This window comes from Hyaena hyaena, unplaced genomic scaffold (genome assembly GCF_003009895.1).
Source record: "Hyaena hyaena isolate Hyena2069 unplaced genomic scaffold, ASM300989v1 scaffold_321, whole genome shotgun sequence".
Lineage (NCBI taxonomy): Eukaryota > Metazoa > Chordata > Mammalia > Carnivora > Hyaenidae > Hyaena > Hyaena hyaena.
This window is the reverse complement of record NW_024080953.1, coordinates 201,306-222,535: the sequence shown is the minus strand read 5'-3', so window position 1 is coordinate 222,535 and position 21,230 is coordinate 201,306. Positions and strand designations below refer to the sequence as shown.

Below are 21,230 nucleotides of genomic sequence, written 5' to 3'. Positions count from 1 at the left end.
TACTAGCAAATCGAATTCAACAGAATATAAAAAGAATTATACACCATGAACAAATGGGACTCATTCCTGGGTTACAGGGCTTGTCAATATTTGCAAATCAATCAATGTGATATACCACATTAACAAAACAAAAGATAAAAAGCATAGGATCCTATCAATAGATGCAGAAAAAGCATTTGACAAAATATAACATCCCTTCTTAATAAAGACCCTCGAGAAAGTCGGGATAGAAGGGACTTACTTAAATATCATAAAAGCCATCTATGAGAAGCCCTCAGCTAACATCATCCTCAGTGGGGGAAAAATGAGAGCTTTACCCTGAGATCAGGAACACAACAGGGATGTCTACTCTCACCACTGAGTTTAACATAGTGCTGGAAGTCCTAGCATCAGCAGTCAGACAAGAAAAGGAAATCAAAGGCATCAGAATTGGCAAAGATGAAGTCAAACTTTCACTTTTCGCAGATGACATGATACTCTACATGGAAGACCCCACAGACCCCACCATAAGCCTACTAGAACTGATCCATGAATTTAGTAAACTTGCAGGATACAAAGTCAACGTACAGAAATTGGTTGCATTTTTATACACCAATAATGAAGCAACAGAAAGAAAAATCAAGAAACTGATCCCATTCACAACTGCACAAAAAAACATAAAATAGCTAGGAATAAACTTAACCAAAAATGTAAAAGATCTGTATGCTGAAAACTATAAAAAACTTATAAAGGAAATTGAAGAAGACACAAAGAAATGGAAAAACATTCCACGCTCATGGGTCGTAAGAATAAATATTGTTAAAATGTCAATACTACCCAAAGCAATCTACACATTCAATGCAATCCCAATCAAAATGGCACCAGCATTCTTCTCAAAACTAGAACAAACTATCCTAAAATTTGTATGGAACCACAAAAGACTCCGAATAGCCAAAGTAATACTGAAAAATAAAACCAAAACGGGAGGTATCACCATCCCAGACTTTAGCCTCTACTACAAAGCTCTCATCATCAAGACAGTATGGTATTGGCACAAAAACAGACACATAGACCAATGGAACAGAATTGAGAACTCAGAAGTGGACCCAAAAGTATACAGCCAACTAATCTTTGACAAAGCAGGAAAGAATATCCGATGGAAAAAAGACAGCCTTTTTAACAGATGGTGTTGGGAAAACTGGACAGCAACATGAAGAATGAAACTAGATCATTTTCTCACACCATGCACAAAAATAAACTCAAAATGGATAATGGACCTGAACGTGAGACCGGAAACCATTAAAACCCTAGAGGAGAAAGCAGAAAATAACCTCTTTGACCTCAGTCATGGCAATTTCTTACTTGACACATCCCCAAAGGAAAGGGAATCAAGAGCAAAAATGAACTATTAGGACCTCATCAAGATAAAAAGCTTCTGCACGTCAAAGGAAACAATCCATAAAACTCATAGGCAACCAACAGAATGGGAAAAGATGATTGCAAATGACATAGTGGATAAAGGACTAGTATCCAGACTCTATAAGGAACTCACCAAACTCCACACCCAAAAACCAATCCAGTGAATAAATGGGCAGAAGACATGAATAAACACTTCTCCAAAGAGGACACCCAGATGGCCAACAGACACATGAAACGATGCTCAGCGTCCCTCATCATCAGGGAAATACAAATGAAAACAACACTGAGATACCACCTCACACTGGTCAGAGTGGCTAAAATGAACAAATCAGGAGACTCTAGACACTGGCAAGGATGTGGAGAAACGGGCACCCTCCTACACTGTTGGTGGGAATTTAACTGGTGCAGCCACTATGGAAACAGTGTGGAGGTTCCTCAAAAAATTAACAATAGAACTCCCCTATGACCCAGCAATAGCACTGCTAGGGATTTACCCAAGGGATACAGGAGTGTTGATGCATAGGGACACATGTACCCCAATGCTCATAGCAGCACTTTCAACAATAGCCAAATCATGGAAACAACCTAAATGTCCATCAACTGACGAATGGATCAAGATGATGTGGTTTATATATACAATGGATTACTACATGGCAATGAGAAAGAATAAAATCTGGCCATTCATAGGAACATGGATGGAACTTGAGGGTGTTATGCTGAGTGAAATAAGTCAGGCAGAGAAGGACAGATACCTATGTTTTCACTCATAAGTGGAACAGGAGAAACTTAATGGAGGACCATGGGGGAGGGGAAAGGGGAAAAAATAGTTGGGGAGAAGGAGGGAGGCAAACCATGAGAGACACTTGAATGCTGAGAACAAACTGAGGGCTGATGGGAGAGGGGGAGAAGGGAAGGGGGGTGATGGGCATAGAGGAGAGCACTTGCTGGGAATGACCACTGGGTGTTATATGGAAACCAACTTGAAAATAAACTATAAAAGGAAAAAATTAAATATAAAAATTAATTAATTAATTTTAAAAAAATATTTAAAGAAAGAATCACATTCTCTGATCACCTAAGTGAAGAGAAAAATCTAAGTGAATGCTGTTGTCTGTCTTTTATCAAATACTTGGCAGGAAAAGAGAAAAACCATGTTACCTGTAGGACTTCATCCTTTTGTTGTAGCTGAAGGTCCTTCTGTCTAATGACTTCTTTTAGCTCCACCACCAACTGCTCAGCATGAGCCAGGCGCTCCAAAACATCCTCTTGTGTACTACTGTTACATTCCATTTCAGATTCCTGGGGTAATGCCTAGTATTTAGACAAAAAGTTGCCAATGCACCAGGGACAAGCTATTAGCATCCAGAGAAAAGAGTTCCTTCACTGCAATATCATTTTGTCTTTTCCCCAACTCACATCCATATATATGAAGTCTTTCCAACTCTGAGTCAGTAATAATTATCATCATAGGCATTAAAATATACTGAAATTATTTGAAAATGTGAAGCATTTCACAAACATTACCTCATTTATGGTATTATCCTATTTTTACCAAAGAGAAAGAAAAAGGAAGCAAAGGTAACAAATAAATAACAACTATTGAGTGGAAGAGCCCAAAATTTAAATTTAAGAGAGCAGTTGAATAAAAATTATCTCAACCACAGGCAATAATGCTAGTCTTTCAGAAAACTAAAGGGTTTCTTTTGATCCCTTATGTGGCCATCAGAAAATACAATACAAACTATAAGAGAAGTGTAGATAAATTTACAATAGCAAATATATTTTCAAAACTGAAAAGTGCCCCAGTTCTGCCACCTATCATGCAAACCTTTCCTAGGGATCTGAGGAGAAATTAAAACAATCTAACTTGCACTAAACAAGGTTCAGGGGACAAATGAAAAAGATCTTTCCAATCTCATTCAGGTCTTGACTCCCATCACTGTGGCTTATCGGCTACAAACTTATACGAGAAGGATCATTTATACAGTATCAATATTTTTCTTAATCCTCTCTTCCACCTAGCACAATAGAGGCTGCTCAGAATTTTCTATCTTCCTTTTCCTCAGAAGAAAATGGAATATATGTGTCATCAGCTTAATACAGAACAAAGCTACTCACAGGGTCTAGGGAAGCCCTCATGTTCTCATCAGTGTCATCTCCTGATAATTCATGCAAAACAACATTGGCTAATCCTGACAATCGGCTCAGCATTTCTGCAGGAAAAGAAAACATAAGAATCAGTAAAATGGATATAGGCCTCTCTTGTAGTGGTATCTATATCATCTATAAGTGAAATAAAAAACTGTGCAGGTGATATATTAGACACAGACTATTGCATGATGATATCTTTAAAAAGGCATTTAAGGGGCACCTGGATAAAGCATCCAACTTCAGCTCAGATCATGATCTAGCAGTTTGTGAGTTCAAGCCCCATCTTGGGCTCTGTGCTGACAGCTCAGAGGCTGGAGCCTGCTTCGCATTCTGTGTTCTCCCTCTCTCTCTGCCCTTCCCCCATTCATGCTCTCTCAAAAAATAAACATTAAAAAATGTCTTTTAAAAAGGCATTTGAGTATGTGCAGCATAGTCACAGAGTGTTCTTTTCAGTGGCAACTGCACTGCAGTTCAATAACCACCACTAACATTTTCTGAATAAAATATAGATACGTAATTGTTCTGTGGGAAATAAAACAGCTTATAAGTTATCTTTAATCCATTTTCTTTCATCATAATTTCATTTACAAACACGAACTTTAAACATTCCTTCTCCTCTCTGAATGTTATTCTCTCCTACTTTGTCAAATAAATCCTGTGATGCAGCAAAATTTTTTGTTTTATGTGCCCCCAATGAGCCCCATTTTTCATTTTATGTGCCCCCATGAGCCCCCATGAAACCCTCCTGACAAACTACGTGGTTTTGCTAAATCAAGAGTCAGACGCTTAACTGACTGAGCCACCCAGGTGCCCCTGATGTATGAAACTGTTGAATCACTATATTATACACCTGAAATAAATATAACACTATACATTGGCTAACTGGAATTAAACTTAAAACTTAAAAAACAAAAGTTTGTTCTTTGAAAAGATGAACAAAATTGATAGATAATGCTCTAGTCAGGCTGACCAAGAAAAAAAAAAGATACAAATTATCAATATCAGTTATGAAAAAGGATACATCAATACATATCTAACATACATTAAAATATTGTAACATAAGAGTACAAATAATTCTATGCCCATAAATTCATCAACATAGAAGAAATGGGATAATTCCTTAAAAGATACAAGCTAAAAAAACTTACTAATGAAGAAAAAGACAAATATACATACATACATACACATACATACATACACACACATACACCCACATATCCTTTATTTATTATTTACTTATTTACATTCAATCAGTGTCAACTGCCAGTTCATAAATTCTTTCAAAGTGAGAACATTAATGCTTTGATAGGAAAAATCAAAATAGAACTGGACTATGCATAGCACTAGTATAAGTAATTACACTAAATTTTATGTTTAATGATAAAATGCTATTTGGCCTTCAAAAGCCTCAGCAGGGAGAAATACAAAAACTCTTGCACAAAATAAGCACTTGAACTAAAACCAATTATCCCTAAAATTTTCTTCTACTCACAAAAGTAATAATGTTTAGGGTAACCATAGTCCTTAATTAAGAAAGAAATGGTGAGGTCTCTGTTTCTATAATAGATTATCTTAAATAACCTAACTAACATATAACATTCAGAAAAGATATGTATGTGAAACAGGAAAGAAAAAAGAAAACCATTCCTAGAAGGGCAACATAGGACCATATATAACTATAATATATAACCACTATAAAGGCAACATAGAGTCACACATAAATATACAGGACCATACATAACCACTCATTCAAGCTGTGAGACCCATAACTACAGTCAGTTTAAAAAAATCAAAACTCACCATTACACAGACTAAACTTTGTTTTCAACTCTCAGGACTGAATTTTCTATAACAATCATTAATGAAGGAACTGAACATCTAAAGTCTTCATTAGGCACACAGATTTGCACTAATCAAAGAAAGCCATAACAGAACCTAATCTGTCAAACAGAATCACTTTATTTTCAGATTTTTCAGACCACATCGTGCGTGCGCACGCGCGCGCGCACACACACACACACACACACAAAATCAACCAACTGATGGGACTCTGACAAAATGGGGTTAGCACACAGCACAGACTGTGGATCTTCCTGAATTCCCACATAAAAACTGACAAAGCAACTAGAAAACAAAACCAAAATCCCATATATTGGCTTTACCAAAACAAACAATGTTGCAAAGTTTCCCACAAACTCTAAATAAACATGGATATAGATAAACCAACAATAGCCACAAGATCTGCATGTCATTGTTGCCCATGTGGGAGGAAAAGGGAATTGAAGAGTGGCAGAATGTTACTCCCCAAAATCTGCCACTTTCGCTTAAAGATTATTTTGAGGTAAAGGTACTTGAAAAACAGCAGGTACAAGAAGGATGCTCCGACCTCCCCTTTTTCTTCCTGAAAGCAAGATACAAAACCTCATATGGAAGATGTCCTCCCTATATTAGGAGGAAAGTAACGTTCTTATCTCCAGGGATGGGGAGTTGAAGCCAAGAGGAATTTGTACAAACAAACCTTGTATGTGAATCCTTATCTTCCTACTCACTTCTCCATGATTAACTACTACCTCTTTGCCTTGTAGTGTCATCACAATTTACTGCTCTTTGTCCAACTCAATATATTAATGTTCCATTCTAACTGCTTCTTTTGGTCTTTATTTCCTTATGAGGGCTCCAGTGTCACTTAAAATTTATACTAAATAAATCTGTATGCTTTCCCTGTTAATCTGTAAATTTAATTTTCAGTCCAAAAACCTTAAGTGAAAGAGGTAAAATAATGCTGCCATACAGAAGCTATAAGACTGTGACAGATAAACCAATAGAACCACAAAAGAGCCAGTGCGTGTTCACTGGAAAATGTGCTGAGCCAATTAAAGAAAAGCAGCTGAAAGAGGGAGGTATATCCTTACTCCAACAGCACATAAGAGCAAGGAGCCTGCAAGATTTAAAATGGCTAAAGAGTCTGGGCCCCATGAACCCTCAAAACTGAAGAGTCAGGGCTCTCTTTTGGAAGAGGGCCTCTACTGAGATCAGAATCAAAATTCATCAAAACTGAGTCAACATACAACAAAGGAAGATCCAGATAAAATGTGAGCTGGTGGTAGTAGAAAAGGAGTCAGGAAATCTCAGGAACCCAATAGTCACATATTTGAACCAATATTGGAAAACAATGTAAGAGGGAGCTCTGTGAAGTTAGAAAGGCTATCCAAAATAAATGTCCTTCTAAAACATTAAACATAATGAAGGGGCACCTGGGGGGCTCAGTGGGTTAAGCGTCTGACTCAGGTCATGATCTCACAGTTCGTGGGTTTGAGCCCCATGTTGGGCTCTGTGCTGATGGCTAGCTCAGAGCCTGGAGCCTGTTTTGGATTCTGTGTCTCACCCTCTCTCTGACCCTCTCCTTCTCACGCTGTCTCTCTCTCTCTCAGAAATAAATAAAAAATGTTAAAAATTTTTAAAAAAATAAAACATTAAACATAATGTTAACATTATGTTTAACATTAAATTAATGTTAATTAACATAAAATTAACATTAAAATGAGCACCTGAAAAGTAACAATCTCCATAAGAAAAAGAGCAGAATAATATCCATACAGAAAATGTAAGCATGTCAAAGAGTCACGCTCAAAATAATTCAGAATTACAACCTACTAAATCAACTAAAATGATGTAAGGCATGAAAAGGCATACATCAGAAATTGAAATACCCAGGAAGACAGCAAGAGAAGAAAGGAACAAATGAACCACAAAACAGAAAACTACTAACAAAATGGCAATAGCAAATTCTTTCAATAATTACTTTAAATAATAAGTTTATTAAACTATCCAATCAAAAGACATATGAAATGGCTGTCTCAAACTATTCTAAAAAAACTGAAGAAGACGAAACACTTTCAAATTCATTTTACTAGGACAGTATCACCTGGATACTGAATCTAGACATGGACACAACAAGAAATTATAGGCCAATATCCCTGATGAAATAGGTGCAATAAACCTCAACAAAATACCAGCATACTCAATTCAACATCACATTAAAAGGATCATTCACCATGTCAGGTAAGATTTATTCTTAAGATACAAGGATGGACCAATATCCACAAATCAATAAATGTGATGCACTACATTAACAGAATGAATGATAAATATCACATGATCATCTCAATAGATAAAGAATAAACATTTGAAAAATTTAACATTCTTTCATGATACTCTCCACTAAGTAGGTACAAAAGGAATGTACTTCAATATAATCAAAGTCATATACAACCCATAATTATATCATACTCAATGGAAAAAGCTAAAAGCTTTTCCTCTAAAATCAGAAATAAGATAAGGATCCCATTCTTACTACTTCTATTCAATACAGTACTGGAAGGAAGTCCTAGCCAGATCAATGAGGCAAGGACAATAAATAATAGGCATCCAAATCAGAAAGAAAGAGTAAAATTTTCTATTTGCAGATAACATGACCTTACAAATAAGAAACGCTAAAGATTCCACCAAAAAAGTATCACAATTGGGACACTGTAGTGGCTCAGTCAGTAGTTAAGCATCCAACTTCAGCTCAGCTCATGATCTCACAGTCATGAGTTCCAGCCCCATGTGGGGCTCTGTGCTAATAGCTCAAGGCCTAGAGCCTGCCTCAGATTCTGTGTCTCCTTCTGTCTCTGCCCCTACCCCTCTCATGCTCTCTTTCTCAAAAATAAATAATTTAAAAAATTTTCTTAATTAAAAAAATTATTACAACTAATAAACTAATTCAATAAAGTTGCAGGATATAAAATCAATATACAAAAATTATGTTTCTATGTACTGACAACAAACTATCCCCTCAAAAGCAAGAAAATAATGTCATTTATAATATTTTAAAAATACTCAGGAATAAAATTAACAAAGGATGTGAAAGACCTGTATACTGGAAATTATAAGACATTGATGAAAGGAATTGAGAAGACACAAATAAATGAAAAAGTATCCTGTGTTCACAGACTTGAAGAACATTATTAAAAGCCTATACCACTCAAAGCAATCTACAGATTCAATGCTATCCCTATAAAAATTCCAATGTCTTTTTTCCACAGGAATTTTTTAAAAACCTTAATCATTTGGAACCACAAAAGACCCAGAATGGCCAAAACAATCTTGAGCAAGAACAAAGCTGCAGGCCTAACGCTTTTAATTTCAAAATTTACCATAAACCTATAACATCAAAACATTAAGATACTTGCATAAAACAGTCATACAGACCAATGGAACAGTATAAAGAACCCAGAAATAAATCCATACATTTATAGCCAACTAATGTTCAAAAAAAGTGCCAGGAACTCAAAATGGGGAAAGGATAGGTCCTTTTAATAAGTGGTGCTGAGAAAACTGGTATCCACATTCAGAAGAATGATACTGGACCCTACCTCACACCACATACAAAAATCAACTCAACCTGTATTAAAGAGTTAAACACAAGACCTGAAACTGCAAAACTAGTAGAAGAAAGCATAGGGAAAAAGCTTAACATCGGTCTTGACAATTTCTTGTATACGACCTCAAAAGTACATACAACAAAAGCAAAAATAGATAAATGAGATTGTATCAAACTAAAAAGCTCCACAGCAAAGGAAACAACAGAATAAAGAGACAACCTACAGAATGGGAGAAAATATTTGCAAACCACACATCTAATAAAGGATTAATATCCAAAATATATGTGAGAAACTCAAACAACTCAATAGCAAGGAAACAATCTGATTTTAAAATGGGCAAAGGAACTTGACAGATATTTCTCCAAAGAAGACATACAAATGGCCAAAAGTTATATGAAAAAAATGCTCAACACCAATAATCATCAGGCAAATACAAATCAAAACCACAATATCGGGTGAGAGGATGAGCTAAATGGATAATGGGCATTAAAGAGGGCACTTGGGATGAGCACTGGGTATTATATGTAGGTGATGAATCACTAAGTTCTACCTACTCCTGAAACCAATACTATACAATATGTTAACTAACTTGAATTTAAATTAAAAAGCACACACACACAATATCACCTCATACCTGTTAGAATGGTGATTATCAAAAAGATTTTAGATAACAAGTGTTGACCGGGATGTGAAGAAAAAGGAACCCTTGTACACAGTTGGTAGGAATATTAATTGATACAGCTATTATACAAAACAGTCTGGAGGTTCCTCAAAAAATATGATCCAGCAATCCCACTTCTGGGTATGTGCCCAAAGGAAATGAAAGCAGTATCTTATTTTTTTTAATGCTTTATTTATTTCTGAGAGAGAGAGAGACAGCGTGAGCAGGGGAGGGTCAGAGAGAGAGAGGGAGATACAGAATCTGAAACAGGCTCCAGGTTCTGAACTAGCTGTCAGCACAGAGCCCAGTGTGGGGCTCAAACCCCCAAAACTGTAAGATCATGACCTGAGCCAAAGTCGGCTGCTTAACCGACTGAGCCACTCAGGTGCCCCTGAAAGCAGTATCTTAAAGAGGTATCTGAAGCCCCATGCTCACTGCAACATTACTCACAATAGCTAAAATATAGAATCAACCTAAGTGTCTACCAATAAATGTACAGATAAAGAAAATGTGGTGTATACACACACACATACACATATATATACACTGTGATATATCATTCTGCCCTAAAAAAAAATAACGAAATCCTGTCATTTACAAGAATAAGGATGGACCTGGAGGACATTATGCTAATTGAAATAAAACCAGGTACAGAAAGATAAACACTACATGATCTCACTTATGCACAGAAACTAAAAAAGTCAAACTTGTAGAAGCAAACAGTAAAATAGTGGTTGCCAGGGAAAAGTGGGTAAGGAAAATAAAGAGATATTTGTCAAAGGATACAAACTTTCAGTTATGCAGAATGAATAAGTTCTGGGGATCTAATGTACAGCATGGTGACTGCAGTTAATAACACTGTATTGAGGGACACCTAAGTGGCTCAGTAGGTAAAAGCATCCAACTCTTGATACTGGCTCAGGTCATGATCTCACGTTTGTGTGATGGAGCCCCACATTGAGCTCTGTGCTGAGTGTGGAGCCTGCTTGAGATTCATTCTCTCTCTCTCTCTCTCTCAAAATAAATAAACATTTTTTTAAAAAAAACTCTGTATTGGGGCACCCGGGTGGCTCAACTGAAACCCTGCATCGAGCTCTCTGCTGTCAGCACAGAGCCTGTCTCAGATCTTCTGTCTTCCTCTTTTAGCTGCTCCCGTGCCTGCTCATACTTTACCTCTCAAAAATAAGTAAAACATTAAAAAAAATCCCACTGTGTTGTATACTTGAAATTTACTAAGAGAGTACATCTTAAATGTTCTGAGCACACACATAAAAGGGCAATTATGTGAGGTGATGGATATTTTCCATTTTTCAATCAGCTTGATTGAGATCATTATTTAACAATGTCTATGTATAGCAAAATATTACATTGTATACTTTAGATCTGTACATTTTTGTCACTTATACCTCAAAAATAACAATGACAATATCTACTTCCAATATTAACATTTTGTAAACAAAAATTAATAGCTAACAGTAAATTACTAAATTTTTATATACCATCTAACAGCACACTAGAGCACAAAGAGTAAGTATGATAGAGATATGTATCATATTTACCTTTACAAAAGAAAGACTAAATGCTGATACATTGTTCTATGATGCAAACTTGGCTTAACACATGTATGTATTCTCTTTGATTTGAAGTTAAAACAAATAAATTTATCAATTTACCTTCCCCAGTAGAAAAACCCAAAAATGAAGAGGAAACTCAAGAAATAATTGAAAAGTTTTGAAAAACATTTTGGAAGCAAAAAATACCCAGGAAAATGAACACTCATAATAAATCATGCCTTAAGGAAAAAAGAAAGTTAAGATAAAGGATAATTTTACAAATCAATAAGAAATTACCTATAAACTAAACATGCAACTACCTTATGACCCAGCAATTTTACTTCTAGGCATTTGTCTCAGAGAAATGAAATCTAAAATTCTCACGATAACCTGTACATGGATGTTCATAGTAGTGTCAGTTGTAAGAGCCCAAAAATGTAATCAGCAAAGAAGTCCTTTTTTTCAAGAAAATGGTTAAACAAAGTGCAGTATATACATACCATAGAATACCACACAGCAATCAAAAGGGACAAACTACTGATATAGCCAATAATTTAGATGAGTCTCCAATTATGCTGAATGAAAAAAAAAAAGATAATTTCCTAAAAGTTACATACTATATAATCCTATACCTATGTAATATTTTTGAAATCACAAAATTTTAGAAATGAAAGACAGATTAGTGGTTGCCCATGCTTAGGGAGGGTTTGGAGGTAGAAGGTAGAAGGCAGGAGGTGTTGGCACTGTTTGATATTTTAACTGTAATAGTGGATACATGAACCTAGACAGGTGATAAAATTGTACAGAATTCACACACACACACACACACACACAAGTATAGAAATAAAACTGGGAATGTATTAATATTAGTGTCCTGGTTGTGATATTATACAATAGTATTATAAAATTTTAAACTTTGAGGGAAACGAAATGGAGTATATAAGGGATCTCTCCATATTATTTTATTACAACTGCCTTTGTCTCTATAATTATCTCAATTTTAAAAAAGAAAGAAAAAGAAATGAATAAAATGTGATACCCTATAATTTGATCCTGGAACAGAAAAAGAACATTAATATTGAAACTAATGAAATTAGATTAAAGTATGGAGGTTAGTTATGAACCAATACTGGTTTCTTAGTTTTGACAAGTTATGTACATTAGGGAATACTGGGTCAGGAGTATACTGAACTCTAAACTGTCTACTTATATTCTATAGTAAACCTAAAATTATTCCTAATAATTTTCCAATTTAAGTTTACTTATTATTTATTTGGGGGGGCACATGTGTGAGTGGGGGAGGGGCATACAGAAAGGGAGAAAGAGATTCCAAGCAGGCTCTGTCAAGCGCAGAGCCTGACTGGGGCTTGATCTCATGACCCCAACATAACCTGAGCTGAAACCAAGAGTCAGACGCTTAACCAACTGAACCACTCAGGCATCCCAATAATAATTTTTTTATTCTTAAAAAAAATTTTATAGGTAAGCAATACAAAAGGAACTAGAAAAAAAGTGATAGATTGATGATGAGCACTGTGAACAATCAAATTCCCTGCAGAAGAAAACCAACTCAAAGTTACAGAAAAAAAACACAAAAAAATAAAACTGAAGAGCACTTAACTGAAATTTAAAATTTTGAAGTTTGAAGCTACATATTGAAAGAGCCTGCCATGCAGCAGGGATTATCTAACCAGAATGACCAACAAGACATTCTGGTAAAACTAACAGACTTCAAAATTATCCTTTAAGATTTAGGTCAAAAGATCATGTGACTTGTCAAATTAAAAAAATGATAATAATAAGACTACCATCAAGTGTTTTAACAATGTTTTTGCCAGGTAAAATATCCTAGAGTTACACATTTAAGATATTCAAGGAAAGAAAATGTGAGCCAAGGATTTTATTTTCAGCAAAAATGACCTTCAGATATAAAAGGCACAGAAAGAATGTTAAAAGCATCCAAGGAAATTTATGAAAAATTTTCCCATGAGCCTTTCCTAAGGCCTCTATTAAAGAAAAAGCCTGAGATGGCCAAAATGACTAAAGAAACATCATCATAAAGACTGGTGGTAAGCACTCAATATACAGTTATTTATAGAACTAAAACTGGGATGGAGAGAACATAATATTAAATAATTACATGCTCTGACAATATTTAGGGCTACCATAAAGAAAAACTGGGAAGAATGTGAATCACACATGCAAAAAAACAAAAACAAAACAAAACAAAACACCCCTTTTAGAACTATTTTCAATAACCAAAATTAGTGGTGACTATATCAGTATTATTATTCCTTGATAAGTATATGTATCATGTGGAATTAAAACAATTAACAGAGTAATTCTATCATATTTTCAGTATGAAAAAAGGTAATACAGGTATAAAACAGATGACATTAAGAACCTCAAGATAAAGACTGATCTTGGACATGAATTGAAAGTATCAGTTTGAATTTACAAGGCATTTTACCTCAGTACATCTATTCTCCTAGCTCTGTCCAATGAAAAGGCTTAAAAATAATGATAAACTGAGAAGTAATCAACATCTCTAGTGCTAGATTGGGGTCTTGCAATACTATTTTCCATTTAAAAATTAAATAGGAGAGCTTCTTAGAGAAATGGCTAATTCCTGTTCTAAAATAGGAAATGTACACAATAAGCTTAAAACATCTTGTCATACAAAATAGCACGGAAGCAATCAAAGACTAACTAGGGTCATGTCAAAAGGACCTGGGAATCAAATTGAAGAGATTCTCACAGGCCAAAGAAACAACTGAGTTTCTAAGAAGAATAACAATTGCAATGGATTAAAACCCACCAAATATATACTCAAATCCACAAGTTCATATTAAACTTGTCATCATGTAAACTAAGTATCTTGAAAACTAGCCTAGTCAAGGATTTATCTGGACTCTTCTATTTGAACTTTACCATACAGGAACCAAAGGGATCCATCTCCATATAAAATATTTCAGCTAATAAAAGAAAACAAAATGATAGAATTGGGATATTTAGTCTACTATTTTGCAACTCCTTATGAATTCATGGATATAGACTTTGAGCCTCAACAGCTGATAACAACAAAAAGAACAAAACCAGATACAGGAACCTTCTGATGAAAGAATATATCACCATCTATAGTCTTGACAAAGATATCAAACCTCTTGTGTCTTGTGAAGTCTTGTGAAGCCTCTGGATCCAGCTGCCAATTTGTAGGAAATGAAAGGGACACAGGAATATGCTGAATTGCCCCATGTAAGTGAAATTCTCCAAGTGTGGGAAACTCCACAGGTCAAAAAGTCTAAATTTTTCAACAGATATTATAAGGAAAGGACTCAGAGATACTAAGTTAAAAAGGGGGGAGGGGGGACAAGATTCACACTTGGTGATAAAACCATAGAGAAACCACAAGGAAGTGATTACTGTGAAAGGAAGGAAAGACAATATGGAGGAGTTTCTCAGATAACTGACGAAGTTGGATTTTTTATGTCTTTTGGTGTGTGTGTGTGTGTGTGTGTGTGTGTGTTTTCTTGAGTTTTATTTTACAACAAAAAGGTCTTTAAAAAATCAATTAACAGCTAGAGCTGTCCATGAGAGAGTTACTCAACCCTTGGCTTCGTCATGTACCATGACCTATAAATACCTCAATAACTGGCCATTTTCCATCATTTTCACTTCAGATTCTCTAACCAACCCTCAACCAACTTCTGTCATAGCCCTACTGTTTGTACCCACACTTTCTGCTCTAACTAGCTTGGATTCTACTGCTTGCTTCTGCTACTACCTTTAGGGCTAAACAGAAAGAACTGAGATTTCAGATATGGCAATATTCTTAACCATTTTAGAACCATAGGCCCTTTAGAGGAATGTAAAGCGTATTATCATCTGTGGAAAAACGTATGCACACATGTATAATGAAGATGGTATGCCCTAAATTAAATCTTTTGTATATCACCATTAGCCAAGAAGACTGTGAGGGATATGTAATTTCTATTGGGAAAGTAATTTTTTTTTAATTTTTCAAATATACAATTAAAATCCCAAATGTTTTCTCAAACTCTCCCCACCATTGGTATCCACCACAACCTTGCATGAGATTCTGATTCATCCTCCTGAGGAGGGTGTGTCTCCACCAGCATCCTACTGAAAATCACTGCACATGAAGGATACATACAAATGAACATAGGATCATGATAATATTAATGGAAACAATTATTGAGCAATATGTACCACTTTGTACACACTTCTCTATAATTCTCACAAAATCTGCAAGATCAGTATTATCATCATTGTCATTTTAAGATAAGAAAAACTGACACTCAGAGAAATGAATACATTTCAAAGTCTCTCTGCTAAACAAGCATTACTGAATCAGATAAAAAGATCTTTAAATGAAAAATGAGTTACTTTTCTCATATAACCACTTAATATATATATATATTTGAAGAAAGGAAAGATCAGTATTAAGGGTGTACCATTTCAGGTCAAAGTAAAAGTAGTTTCTCATAGATCATCACAATAATTGGAGAGGTCCACGAGAAAGCAGGTAGTGGAATGAGCACCAAATCAGGAGCCAGGAACTGAGCTTTCAGTTCTGGCTCCAACACAAAGAGGCTATACTATGCTGGGTAAGTTACTTTACAGTTTCTTCACCTTCAAATGAAGAAGACTGACAAAAGGCATCCTAATGCCCAATGTTATGACTCCATGATTCAAGAATGATTTGTATTGCTGTTGACATAAAAGGAATAATATGGAAATGTAATTGGGAAGGGTATCTCAAGCACAGTTCAAGTGCTTTACGTAGTTGAAAGGTTGAGAACTTGAGGGCAAAAGAGACACAAAGTAGTTATGCTTAAACCAGATGAAGAAAGATTGATCTACCCCTCTATTTAGGCTCACTGTAGGACAGAAATAGACAAATGCATATATGAAAATTAGTAAGGGGAAAAATATTCGTGTTCACAGTAATACATTCATGTAAGAAATATGTGTGACTTTTGGGACAAAAAATGCTCTTGCTATTGTTTTATGGACACCAGAATTATGAGTAACAATTTGGGAAAAGAAAAAAATAAAGGGCTTCAATGCCAAGGCCAACCTTCAATAGAACAGGCAAATAAAACAATCTTTCCAAGTCAACGCTGGCCACACCTTCCACAAACACTGCCACAGGATCTCAACACTCGTATGTTGAGGTGGCACTAGAAATATAATAAGTATTATTTTTGCAAAATCTTCACTGCTTGCTATAAATAATTATTTTCAAAATACCTACTTGGCATGAAGCATAATGCCAGAAACCACAAAAACATAAAAATATAAGGCATGTCCCTAACCACAGAGAACATAGTACAAAATGCATGGGAAAATTAAAAAATAATAATAGTTGAAGATAGTGCATGCCCAGGTACACATCCTCTGCTTTGGAATTTAAATCACATTTCCCACAGAAAAGGGTGAGATTTCCAAGTCACTCCTCAAATTTATTTAAGGCGCAGTTGGTTGAGCCTGAGTAGTTTTTCTTAATTCCTTAATTCTCAAAGTGATTTTCATTTGGCTTGAGGAACTGAGAAGAAATGGTGCTATATTGCTGGAAAAAGCATATCCAATATTATGACATAAGTTTACAATTGTGAGATGAAAAGCTAATTTTTGTGACACGAAAAACCATTTTCATTAACAAATTTAGAAGTAAATGGTAGCTATAATTTATACAAGCAGTACTATGCAGTAAGTAATGCTTCAATACCTTTACATATAAAAATGTATATATCCTCATTACTTTACTTTTTATTATTAAAATAACCCCAACAAGCAGTAACTATCAATATACCCAGTTTTAAGGTTAGTAAACTACAGCATAAGAGAGATGATAGAATTTGACTAGTCATAGAGCTCCATAAAGCTTCTTGGCTGATGGAGATATATGAAAGATAATCTATTTTCTGAGTAACCTCATCACCCAACATTCATCACTGGGGCTGAAATTAGGGCTGATGCCATGAGAGCCCTCATATACTTATATATACTTATATACTTTTTCTCCATAGAAAGAGTTATAGTTGTATAAGCACTCTTTTCTGAGCAGTACATAAATTAAAATAAAATGATTCAGAGTGGTATGGCCCAAAGAATTCCATGTTTATACCATACATCAGCTCACACAAGGACACAAGGATATATGTAGATGGATGTTCACTATAGCAGTGTTTGATGGCTAATAAATGAATACAATCCAACGTCCATCAATAGGAGACACCCTAAACACATTTTGATATTTCCATAAGGAAATGATGTATAGCCTTTTAAAAGAATGAGGTAGTTTAATACTCATAGATAGAAACAAATATAGTATTAAGTGACGAAAGAAAGGTGTAGGATAGTCTGTGTATCATGATTCCACTTGTGGGAAAGAAACAGGAGGGGGATATATATTATGTAAGTGCTTAAGTATGATCTGAAAGTTTCTTAAGAAGAAACAAGAAATTATCTACAATATTTACTTCTGGGAAGTAGGGAATGAGATAAAGGTCAGTAGCTAGAGGAGAAAGAGATTTTCAGTTTTATATTATACCCTTTTGTACTGAATTTTACTTTACCTAAAATACATCTTGCTGATTTTTACAGGGCTGAATTAAAAATATAGTATTATAGAGCCTAAGCTCCTTTTATATTGTGTTTCCTAACAACAGACTGGTATGTGATGATCAGTGGTGAGATATGTTCCAAATAATTTATTCCTACTACTTCTAGTAGTATTTAACCAAGAGAAGTTTATGAATGATTTATTATTTTTATAAATGGATAAAATCAACATCCTTTTAATTAATCCATTAACGCAAAGGGGGAAAAGCTGGGGGCCTTTAAGAGTCAAGCAGAGGGAGAAAAGATTAATCTACTAAAGACAAAGATTTCTAAGAGGTTCCACTCCAGAAGAATGGAGGGCCTCAAAAAAAAAAGAAAAAGTTTTCCCCATTCATTCTGTAGGTCCTTAGAAATGTAAACAGCCTTCTCCTAAAATAAGCAAACTTTATGTGGTCCCCAAAATGGGTTGAGAGTCTCCTGGAGCACAGGCAAGATTTTTTTTCATCTTTTTAAATAAGTTTTTGTATGTTTACTGTGCTATGCATATGCTATCCATAATTAAATATAATATATTTGGGATATGCTTGTTCAAAATGTTCTACTGATAGGGTGTGTAAAAATGTTTGGGAACTACCGATGTGGTCAGTTAATGCAGTGAAGAGGAAAGCATTAAACAGCCATTCCATCTATGGTCAAGGGATGAAAAATAAAAGTTGTAAAACTGTCAGTGTATAATGGTTGCAACTTTTTAGTTCTCTTCAACTTTTCCCTATTATCTATTCCAGGACCAAATCCTGCCATTTCCAACTTAACGTTTACTGGGTTTGACCATTCATTCTAACCCTGCAAATTTTAATTACTTCGTATTTCTGGAAAGGCCTCCAATCCTTTCAGTAAGTTCTCCACTGCCATCTTGCAAAGACAACTGTAAGGTTTTTTTAAAAGCTCTGAAAGCTTCCAACTATCGCCAAAAGTGGAAGTACTTATCCTGTGATTTTAAATATCTCTGTTCCATACTTAAACTGTCCTTTCCCCACAGACCAAATGGAACTCTTTAAATAAATCAGACAAATAAATTCCTCATTTGTCAAGGGACTCACCCTCCCCTTCGCACTCCCACACACTCCCCTTAAGCAGATTAAATATTCTCCACAGCACCAAATCAAGTTCTTTTTCCTCCAGGACTTTCTTCAGGGCTCCCTTTCCTCTAACAGTCGGTCCACCTCTGATTCCTGGGATTTTAGTGCTGAAGGTATCGCAAAGATCATTTCTCTCTCCAAATCTCACCAGTAACTCATTAGCAGGATCGTTTAACAGGCCCCTTTTTGCGTTATATCTCCAGTGTTTCTGTGATCTCCGACCTCAAGGGCTTTTATTCCTTTGGATCCCGCTTCCCTTTCCGGACACTTAAGTTTGTTTAGAGCCTGAGCTCAGGGGCCAGACAGGTTTTCTCCGACGTCAGCTACTGCGAACCCAGGGCTGCCTGAACAGGCCGCTCAGGGAACAAGGCCGAGCGGACAGGACTGACCCGAGAGCCCTCTACGTTGCTCCGGGAGAAGAAACGTCCTGAGGAGGGAGCAGACCGCGCATTTGTGCCCTGAGGCCGCGTAGGGAGACCCCAAAGCCCTTCGAAAGGGCCAACTGGCATGTGGGCAACTAGAACTAGGCCTGGTAGGTGAAGGGAGGCGTGTGTAGGGCTGGATCCCGGACGGAATCAGGAAGAGGAGGGGCAGGGAGGGGACCTGAGTGTGGCCGCTTCGGCAGCCCCTGAGGAGGGGGTGACGGTTAAAAGACTCAAGGAAGGGAGGAGTTGAGGAGTATCCCTCACTCACCTGGAAGAGGCTGCGGCCGGAGGCGCCAACTGCCTCCCTCCCAAATTTAAGCCACGTCAGCTCGGGAATCCCGTACGCGACACCTACCACCGCCGCGCCCCGTCAAGGGACTCAACCACTCGCAGTTGGGACGGAAGATGGGATTAGGACAAGAACCAATCAGAGATATTGGCAGCGCGTTACCTGGGAAACCAGGCACGCCTTGTTTGTAACTAACCCATCAACAATGACAGAAACCAATCAACATTAGGAAATTCTCCGCTTCCTCAAAGAAAGAGCCAATGGTCCCTAAAGAATGGAGGGGAGGCGGAGTCAAACGTGAGCAAGTGTTCCGGAAGGAGATCTGCGACAGAACCGGAAATGCCTGTAGGGCGGGCATTCTGGGGTGGGTCAGGTGTTAGCACCGTGAATTGGCTGGGCCACTTGGCCCCAGTTCCTGCGCGGTGTTGATGGTGACTGACCCAGTCTTGGGGTTTTGCGGAGCCCCGTACTGCGAATACCAGCTGTGACAGGATTATTGAATGAGCTGTGAGAAGGAAGCCGGGATATGGGTTTTGGTCTTAGAATCATAAAATAGTAAGAGCCGGAAAGTAGGTCGTCTAACGTGATCTTTTCATTTTATTAATGAAAAATGAGAACCGGATTAAAGCGAGCCACCCAAAAACAAGTAGTGACTTACTGATAGAACTTGGATAGAACCTGGCGTCTTTATGAAAGAATCAGGTATCTCTAAGGATGTGAGTGAGAGAATAGTAAATACTGTTAGGAAAGTGCGTCTTGAAGCGGCGCTTGAGCTGGGACTTCAGCAAAAGGTGAGATTTGAGGATCCAGGTCTGAAAGTGAGAAGCTCCAATAATAGTCACCAGAATCATGCGTGCTCTCCTTAAGCTTCTAAGGAAAGGGAGGAAAGCCAGCTCCCTTGATTTCAGGAATTCTCCTCACAGCAAGACTATTAGTTTGAATTTATTGCTAACCCTCTCTATATTCATCCTCACCTTAATGTTTACATAATTCTTTGAGGTTCAAACATCAGCTCACTAAAGCTTTTGCTGGCTACTCTCCTTTCGTAGCGGTTTCCTGCATGCACTTCAGCCCTTCTCTGCTCATTTTTTCCCTAAGCACTTGCTGTGTTTCCTCTCTCCTCTCTAAACTTTTACTTCCAAAAGACAGGAAGTCTCTTTTGATCTCAGCTATATCTCCCGGTCCAAGAACAGCATGCAGTAGAGCACTCAGTTTCTTTTGAATCAGTGAAGTTCACATGTTTATCACCATTTTACATTGGACACAATAAGGCTTAAAAGGATTAAGTAACTTGCATAAATTCACATAATGAGGGGCAGAACCAGAATTTAAAGTAGCTATCAAATGCCAAAGCTGCAGTACTTCATCAGTATATTATATTCTCATTTCCCTAACTACCCACCCCACAAAGCCTGGATCAATGCAACCACAGTCTTCACCTTTTGGAGCACAGAATGCTGCAAGAGAAAATTTGACCTCAGGGAAATGGTTATTTATACACATTCAGTTTCCAGCTTCACTCCATCTTCCACATACTCCCAAATCTTTAGTGTGTATTCAGTTCCCTCTCCCATTTCCCACAAGTTATTCGAAACTTTAA

The 21,230-nt window shown here is 36.6% G+C and overlaps 1 protein-coding gene across 8 annotated transcripts in view; it reads right to left on the bottom strand.

Moving 5' to 3' along the window:
• The window catches only part of GOLGB1 (golgin B1), a 95,820-nt gene extending 76,116 nt beyond the window's left edge, over positions 1-19,704 (bottom strand). For all 8 annotated transcript variants that reach the window (XM_039248895.1, XM_039248899.1, XM_039248897.1 and 5 more), the window contains exons 1-3: positions 19,610-19,704; positions 3,517-3,611; positions 2,557-2,709 (exon numbers count right to left, since the gene is read on the bottom strand). In XM_039248895.1, coding sequence (XP_039104826.1) covers positions 2,557-2,709; positions 3,517-3,609 — 246 coding nt within the window. In that variant the 5' untranslated portion in view covers positions 3,610-3,611; positions 19,610-19,704. The remainder of the gene's footprint in view (positions 1-2,556; positions 2,710-3,516; positions 3,612-19,609) is intronic.
• Positions 19,705-21,230: the final 1,526 nt, after the last annotated feature.